Raw genomic sequence first — 8,527 nt, 5'->3', positions numbered from 1 at the left:
TACAGTGCTGATACCACCGTGACCCCCATCAATTAGTTTCCTGCTGGCATGGATTACTTGTCGCCCCGGATGATATGTCTGACACTTCTATCATGATTGAAAGTTAATGTCTTGTGCGTGCTGCCTGTGGTCAAGTATCATTTCAATGAAAATAGAGTTGTGGTGCTGGGACTGACGACATTGAAATCCCTTTCTTGGATGGTCGTCCGCGTGCCCTGCGTGGTTTGCTCTCTTGTGTATCATTCTCCTTCTCAGCTATTCTGGAGCTTTCCATCGCTGTCGATTGTTCCTCGCAATGTGGATCGGTATGTTGCCGATGAGCTGGGTTATTCTTTGCGGTCCATGCTTCCTGCGGATTCCAATCCAGGATGCCAGAGTTCAGAATTTCCTGTAGCATATTGATGCTCCCCTCCTCCCCATGCTCCTCATCCTCTTGAATTAAATCATGTGTATTACTTATCATTTCATCAATGGGAACACAGTACACCACATCCACTTGTGCTGGGATATGGTCAGGCACTGGACTTGTGGTAGCACGAATGACACGCTTTCCAGACACATTCTGAACAGTATCGATAGTTGATGTGTCCTCCTGAGCGCTCGCAACGCCTGGCATCTGCTTGCCACCTGAAATCTAGTGTCATGTCTATGTAAATAGGGGTCAAATAGATGTACCCACGGCGCTGCACCACTCGCTTTTTTGGCCTCCCTCGTCGTCCTTTAGTTGCCTCGACATGATTCCCGCTCGACTCTACGATTTTACAATTATCTATGGCTGCTGACAGTCCTCCAAGATCGTCATCAGTATTCCATCCATCCTCCAAAGTAATTTCGGGTATGTATCCAATGGTTCCTGTAATCCTCGAGTGTTGTGGGTCCCAATCCAGAATCTTGGACTTCATGATTTCCAGTTGAATATCACTGATATAGTGTTCGTCCATCAGAATGTAGGTATGCGCTGTGCTTGAGGCTGAGCTCGCCCCACCCTCCCAGGGTCCATGTATTATATTCCCATTAATTTAGGGTCCTTGGCTTGATAGGCTCCGAGCTCAAGTTCCGTTGTATTAGGCTATTCGGTTAATGGAGCATTGGACCACAACGTGATTTGAGTAGGGTGGCAATACTCGGCATGACATAATATTATGCTGGTGGTTTTCCTGTTATGGATGATATTCTGATTTGATCGAGTGATGTATAAAGTACGGATCAAAATCTCCTTCGACACCAAGAGACCCATTTTGTAGGCACACTAGACCTCACTCACATCGTCCTGATGTCCCTCGCCTGCATTTCCGTCAGACCTTTGGTGATCAGCCATGTATCCCATTCAGAGAAGAGAAGAACATTGCCTCCTATGAGTGGTAATCATCCGAAGCTGGGCACACTCAGGCGATGTACATCATTGGAATGTATGTTCCACTGTGGCACCTGACATTAATATTCGTTTACCACCAAGTAACTCATCATTCACAGGGGTCTATGACACTGATGCACCATCTGATGGCTCGATCGACGAAGGCCGTTTGGTGATTCGAGTTGGGGATGAGTATGCGAACGTCTACATATTTATTGTGCAAAACTGACCTGCATCATTCAGTGTCTCCATATTTCCACTTGATGAACGTGCAGTACCGTCGAATGACGGAAGCCTCCCTACGATGTCATATTGGTATGGTAAGGTTATGGAGATCTATTGGACGGCAGCCAAAAGGAATAAGACACAGGTGACCGAGACCACTATTCCTCTCCAAATCCGATATGATTACTCATGTGGTATACGACAGGACGTGTGGCTTGACATACAGTGGTACTACAGGCGGGTTGACTTGGAGGATCAAGATGTGGAGTATGTTTTTCCGTCATGGAGCTTCACAGAACCATTGACAGTGTCTTCTTTATCCAGCCTTGCAGCTTGCGTAGGTGACTATGAACTTGTGTTGAGCGATCACAAGTCTGTCGTGGATATGCATTGCGTCGAAGGTGTGTTGTCAATTATCTCTGCCTGTCCAGACCATCCCAGTAATATTAATATGTTTCTATGCACTGAAGCTCACGCAGATATTGTTCGGTATGATGAGGGCGATCTATCCCAACCTCAAATACCGACTGCGACCCTATACCACCGGTGGAATATATCCATGCAATTCACAACGCGCAGGAATCTAGAACTGCAGCAAGTAAATATCGAAGTTAGTACCATTTCTGTCTGGTCGAGTTGATCAAGGTCATAATCTGTGTCACAGAATTCGCAGGTCTCCACGAATTGCGGTTGCAACTCCTGTGATATCCCATTTTCTTCCCCCAATCACCTGCAACGATACTGCAGGTCTTGTTGCCGGTGGTTCAACGAGGCATGTATGTCAGCACTTGGCCACAGGATGAGTAGGAACACAAAGGCACGCCTGCCATCTCCCTACAACGCCGTCAGATTTGATGAAGAGTTTCTCGCCCTTATGACAACACCGATTCGAAGGGGGGGACACTGTGGGGTAGTTGGAAATGGTATACTTGTCATCCAGGTCAGAGCACTCATGGAACAGGCTGTAAAGGTGGGTACACTTCCCGATGGATGGATGGACGACCTTCGGCCCACAGTGCAGACATCTCCTAACGAGATTATTCGACGATACTCCTGCCCCACATGCAAAGGGATGGTAATATAGTAGTAGTTCAATTCTGTCATGTCTCTTACTCTACTCCACGTAGATGGTATTCCTTGGCTTACAAAATGTTAGATACAATGCTATCTACTGTCGGTTTAGCGGCCCACATCAATGCTGAGCGTATGCCTGGGTGTTCGTCCATTTAGTAATGTCAGGGTCACAAGGTTTGACATAGGTCCATGGGGCAATTGGGGTTATTTCACAATATGTCATTGGTGTATTTGGCCTAGGCGCGGGCTCTTTGATTCCAGGCTTGTGAGTCATGAAAAAATCGTGTTGCCAGCCGAACGACCTGTAAAATGAGGGCGGCCATGTGTGACCAACACTAACACCGCTGTTGCATGCACAGCAGTGTTGCATACAGGCCAGCTGGGGAGTATAATTGGATCTTATTATCAGCAGCCCAATGATACAGTCAGACAGTACCTGTATTTATATTGCATATGAAAGTGGGTCTTAATCTCCCATACACCAGTACACGATGGACGAACAGCCCATACCGCTAATTTCATAAACAATTGGATTTGATTAGCACAGCACCGGATCATGGTTTTGAAAATTTGACATCACATGCATATGGCTGTGTGGAGCCGAGTTACAAGCTTGAGGCACCCGAGATATTACAAGTACTGAGGCGGAACTGGTGGACCTGCAAGCGGGCACATTCCTTTCCATGAATCCGTTGTGTCACATTCGTCAATGGAGTCCAGAGGAGATCGGTCGACTACTGAAAGTCAAAGGAACAATTCAAGATGTGGATGGATTGTGTTCGTTCAAGGTGTCCAGCCGACCTCGCAAGTCCTGTGACGTTGCTGCACACTATCGCATTCCTCTTCATGCGCTGAACAAGAAATTTGGCCTGTATAGGAAGATTGTGGAACACCTCAGTGCTTCATCCCATTTTAACGCTGCCCAGATGCGTGATGTTTATGCCTCAATCATGGACTACATGAATGAAGTTCGCATTGCATTCCTGGAAGACGCTGCAGGGTCCCTAGATGCATTACATGGTCGCTTTAGATCCCCGGCGCTCGATTACTATCTCTGGTTGGATCATACATGCAGTGGCTTTGATTCCCAGTATCGTAAAGTCCTACAAGAGACTCATGGAGTTACATTTGAGTGTATACGGGATTCAACATGCTCTGATATACTTATGTTTCGTGCGTGTCCTTGTATTATCAATATAACTCGTACTGATCCGCTAATCAGTCGATTGGCGTGCATATCATAACAAACACTGTGAGGAGCATGACTGCTGTGGTGCGCTGCAGGGTTGTGGTACCGGCGAAGACGTCCAGCAGTTGCTTGCCGCAGTCGATTCCTCTCTCAATGCTTCCAATGCTCCAGTAGAACATGGAGCTGGTACGGATACCACCTGCACGACGCATCCAGGCGATACTGCTGCCCCAGTGGCGACTCAATCACACTGCGTTGATTCGGTGCGTGCCTCGTGTATCTAATACAGTGTACTAGCTTATGCAGATCCTGTGTCTTCAGACGAAGGACTCCTTTCCAAAATATCCATTGCCCTTCAACGATAACGACCGAATGCTGGCTTTAAGTACACTTTCTGGGGGAGCACGCAAGTTGATCATTGGTGGATTTGGGCGATGGCTGCCCAGTCACATTGCGATGCGGTTTCGAGAGATGCAAGGATTGCATCATTACGACCCTATGAAGGGTCTCTGGGAGCATGGCATGCTGTTCACATCACGAAATAATGAAGAGTTCTTCGAGTTATTTGGAATGGCGGAATTGATGGCAAGGTGTCAAGAGCTATTGGTCAACCGTGGTAGCATGGGACGATTTTTCATTGCGGTTGGTCAGGCACTCTACACCACTCGCCATGACGCCGATTGCACGGTCGAATATGGTCATGATATTTCCATATCTTCTGGCCAGCAGGAACCCCATCAAACGGTGTCATTCAAGTTGTCCAGGCTCGGAGAACCATCAGTTATGGATGTCACAGACATTCAATCTGATCCCGTACTAAATCACGAACCCACCCGCTCGTTTGAAGAACGCGAGGTTCAAACAGACCTTGAAATCCGTGATGCATGTCGCGTCATCAATTCCGATGGTCATGTGTCCGAGCTGGGACTCCATGCAGCACTAGATACCGATGATAGTCACCCCGCCATGCAACAAGAATCCGATGATGATCAATCTACTTCTGACAGAGTCCTAGAAGCTGACCAGGACTGTCACTGCACAAACACAGTAGGATATGAAACCGAAGGTGAGTCACTCAGCTACTACGGTAGTCATGTGCCTGACGCGAGACCTCAACGAGATATCATTATCATCGATGGTCAACCATTAGGGAACATGGTCCCAGATCCAATAGATCCACGATCTGATTCCAACATAGTCCCGCTGCCTGACAATGACGGAATGCGGACGTCTATTGTAGACTCTTTCATACCAGGCGAGTCAATTGATCCACTCATGAGAACATAGGCATATTACTGAGGCGGTTGGCATCTTAGGCTTCGACAATGATGTTTGTAACCCGTCCTTGGAAGGCTTTCCAATGGACCTGCGGTCTGATTCCGAAGTGGTAGTATGGTCTAATGAGGATGGATACCAAGGCGAATCATTCCTCTCCACTAGCATCTATGTCACAAGGCCCGATTGCCCAGTAGCAGTGAATATTGATGATGGTCAACCTTCCGCACAGTTCATGCAAATCGACATGCAAACCGACTCTGCGGTTGGTTTGAATGCTGGAAGTGACGATATCCATGAACGCATGGTAGGAAGTCCATTCAATGTCGTGCCATCATCCGAGTTCTAACATCATCGTGATTCATTCAGGATGACGCGAAACTCGATAACTCACCAGGAACCAAAGGTGAATGTAGGGCTGACGTCGGCAGTCTCTCAGCTGATGGTGATCCTGATGTCCCCAATGCCGCTACTCAGCAGACCAAGGATGTATCCAATGTCGATCACCCCAACGAATGCAACGAGAGCGCATACACGGACATGGCGCAGGAGGAGGTGGTCAGATCCCCCTCGCCCCCACTCCAATCGAGACTGCGCACGCGAAATTCCAGTAGACAACCATCAACGAGGCAGCTAACGAGAATCAAGGAACAGGTCACCTTGAAGCGGACGAGGCCTGTGGTGTTTGCTAACGCTCAGCACGCGCGAAAGGCTAAATCACAACCTGCGACTACGAAGTCTACAACACCTAGATACACCATCCAAGACCTCGTCGCTGAGTCTGACACGCCGGTGAAAGATGCAACGCCTTTCGTAAGTCGATCATCCAGTGTCAGTAGGAGTCTGGCTGAACGTCGACATGTAGATGGACATCTTTCTCATGGACCCGGAAGGTTATGACATGGTCCAGTCATCTATTAATTCGCACCACGATGCATGGTTAGCTGTGGTTAGACGCATAGCATGGCGCATGCGCAACAAGAGCATCCCCTCTAAGCTCATACAATCAGCGGGTTTGTTGATGTCCATTGAATTATGGTTCAACGACATTGCAGATGAGTGCCGACAGGCACTGGAACGTCCTGCCTTTGAGTTTGCGCTGTCTCCGTTGGTGAGTAGCAAGTTTGTATGTCTTAACATCACACTGACGCCGTTGCCGTCAGGCACATTGCGTCCTGTCAGAACTTTCCCATCGAGCCATGATTGATGAGGCATTCGTACGACACGTGTTGCAACATCTTTTGGTGACTACATTTACTTATTATTTTTGCCTCGAGCTGAATCATATATATATATCACAATGAAGACTTCCGACGGTGGCAAGGGTGTGACTGCAGTAGTAAAGTATCTGCTCCGCTCCTCTCAGCCTCGCGATGAGGATCCTTACGCACCTGGACTGCGAATTCTCGCATCAGTTCTGACAGAGGCAGCAAGCAAGCACAAGGCGTAGGACCTTGCAATGTGATGTCAAATGGTTGACAAGAGTGTATCCACATGAGGGAGTTTGACGTAGAACATCACCATTTCATTTCATCACACCACAACACAAAATGTCACATCATTGTTCCTCAGTCATTGTGTTCAGTCAGTGGGTACTGATTACAGATGCGTTCATAATTCTGAGACTTAGTGGCATAGATCCACCTCAGACATGGGTTAGTTGTTTTTAGATTCAAGCTCTTGTTGTGCGCAGATGCGGTGCGCACTCAGCTGGCTGATGAAAGCATTATGTACCCTTGATGCATCAATACTGAACTGAACCGCACTGCCCCCTGAGCGTTGACTGGACAATGGGCGAAAATAGCACAATCACTTAATTTCGACATGGCATTATTTTAATGTTCCATTGATTGCATGGATTCATTAACCAACACATCCTCTGGCAGATGGGTACATGTAAGAAATAATTCTATCTCCAACGACAGATACGACCTGTACAAGCAGATATGAAGGAGGGCGGACAAGCGGTACAGCAACGAGCAACGACAGTGGACTCAGGGCACTGACAGCGTCAGAATTCGATACTGAAATCGCGAGACCAACAAGTCATCAGGTCTGCCACAAGTGCGAAGCAGTGAAGACAAGCAGATATGCAGGTGATCGGATACGCGAGACAGTGACAGGTGTTGAGCGGGCGTGCAGGACGGACAGGCGAGGACAAGCAGATATGGAGGACGTACATGCGAGCCACAAGATGAACAACCGTGGACTCGAAGGCACTGACATCGTCAGAATACGCTCATGAAAGCGCGGGACCATCAAGTCTTCAGGTACGTCACATGAGCGAGCAGGCAAGACAGTAACAAGCAAACATGAAGGAGGACGAACACGCGAGATAGCAACGAGCAACGACCGTGGACTCAAAGGCACTGACATCGTCAGAATGCACCCATAAAGGCGCGGGACCAACGAGTCTTCAGGTACGTCACATGTGCGCACAGGCGAGACAGCAACAAGCCAGGACAAGCGCATGTGGAAGGAGGTCGGACAAACGAGAAAGCAACAAGCAACGACCGTGGACTCAATGGCACTGACATCGTCAGAATGCGCCCATGAAGGCGCGGGACCAACGAGTCGTCAGGTACGTCACAAGTGCGCACAGGCGTGGATAAGCAGGCATGCAGGTCGGACATGCGAAGAAAAAACAGATATGAAGGAGGTCGTACAAGCGAGCCAGCAATATGCAACGACCGTGGACTCAAAGGCACTGACATCGTCAGAATGCGCCCATAAAGGCGCGGGACCAACGAGTCTTCAGGTACGCCACATGTGCGAGCAGGCAAGACAGCACCAAGCAAATATGAAGGGGGACGGACAAACGAGAAAGCAACAAGCAACGACCGTGGACTCAATGGCACTGACATCGTCAGAATGCGCCCATAAAGGCGCGGGACCAACGAGTCTTCAGGTACGCCACATGTGCGAGCAGGCAAGACAGCACCAAGCAAATATGAAGGGGGACGGACAAACGAGAAAGCAACAAGCAACGACCGTGGACTCAATGGCACTGACATCGTCAGAATGCGCCCATAAAGGCGCGGGACCAACGAGTCTTCAGGTACGCCACATGTGCGAGCAGGCAAGACAGCACCAAGCAAATATGAAGGGGGACGGACAAACGAGAAGACAAGCAACAAGCAACGACCGTGGACTCAATGGCACTGACATCGTCAGAATGCGCCCATAAAGGCGCGGGACCAACGAGTCTTCAGGTACGCCACATGTGCGAGCAGGCAAGACAGCACCAAGCAAATATGAAGGGGGACGGACAAACGAGAAAGCAACAAGCAACGACCGTGGACTCAATGGCACTGACATCGTCAGAATGCGCCCATAAAGGCGCGGGACCAACGAGTCTTCAGGTACGCCACATGTGCGAGCAGGCAAGACAGCACCAAGCAAATATGAAG

The 8,527-nt window shown here is 48.8% G+C and overlaps 4 protein-coding genes across 4 annotated transcripts; 2 read left to right on the top strand and 2 right to left on the bottom strand.

Annotated features, from left to right (window-relative positions):
* Window positions 1–142: 142 nt before the first annotated feature.
* On the bottom strand, window positions 143–941 carry DEU56DRAFT_920562 (uncharacterized protein; the record flags this gene model as incomplete). Its single annotated transcript, XM_041358490.1, has 2 exons — window positions 143–627; window positions 680–941. 2 exons carry the CDS (start codon window positions 939–941, stop codon window positions 143–145), a joined length of 747 nt encoding a protein of 248 aa, XP_041200510.1.
* A 332-nt stretch (window positions 942–1,273) lies between these two features.
* Window positions 1,274–2,781, top strand: DEU56DRAFT_762601 (uncharacterized protein; the record flags this gene model as incomplete). Its single annotated transcript, XM_041350736.1, has 8 exons — window positions 1,274–1,409; window positions 1,474–1,546; window positions 1,598–1,724; window positions 1,785–1,980; window positions 2,059–2,189; window positions 2,327–2,355; window positions 2,378–2,654; window positions 2,707–2,781. 8 exons carry the CDS (start codon window positions 1,274–1,276, stop codon window positions 2,779–2,781), a joined length of 1,044 nt encoding a protein of 347 aa, XP_041200509.1.
* Window positions 2,782–3,336: 555 nt separating this feature from the next.
* On the top strand, window positions 3,337–6,567 carry DEU56DRAFT_762600 (uncharacterized protein; the record flags this gene model as incomplete). The annotated part of the gene is made up of 9 exons (XM_041350735.1): window positions 3,337–3,826; window positions 3,876–4,105; window positions 4,164–5,101; window positions 5,130–5,424; window positions 5,487–5,930; window positions 5,983–6,130; window positions 6,173–6,228; window positions 6,281–6,334; window positions 6,424–6,567. 9 exons carry the CDS (start codon window positions 3,337–3,339, stop codon window positions 6,565–6,567), a joined length of 2,799 nt encoding a protein of 932 aa, XP_041200508.1.
* A 599-nt stretch (window positions 6,568–7,166) lies between these two features.
* Window positions 7,167–8,131, bottom strand: DEU56DRAFT_920560 (uncharacterized protein; the record flags this gene model as incomplete). Its single annotated transcript, XM_041358489.1, has 2 exons — window positions 7,167–7,647; window positions 7,689–8,131. 2 exons carry the CDS (start codon window positions 8,129–8,131, stop codon window positions 7,167–7,169), a joined length of 924 nt encoding a protein of 307 aa, XP_041200507.1.
* Window positions 8,132–8,527: the final 396 nt, after the last annotated feature.

The sequence above is a fragment of the Suillus clintonianus genome, assembly GCF_016758775.1.
Source record: "Suillus clintonianus strain FC179 chromosome Unknown DEU56scaffold_273, whole genome shotgun sequence".
NCBI classification, from domain to species: Eukaryota; Fungi; Basidiomycota; class Agaricomycetes; order Boletales; family Suillaceae; genus Suillus; species Suillus clintonianus.
The sequence above is the reverse complement of the archived record's forward strand: the minus strand, read 5'-3'. Positions and strand labels throughout refer to the sequence as shown.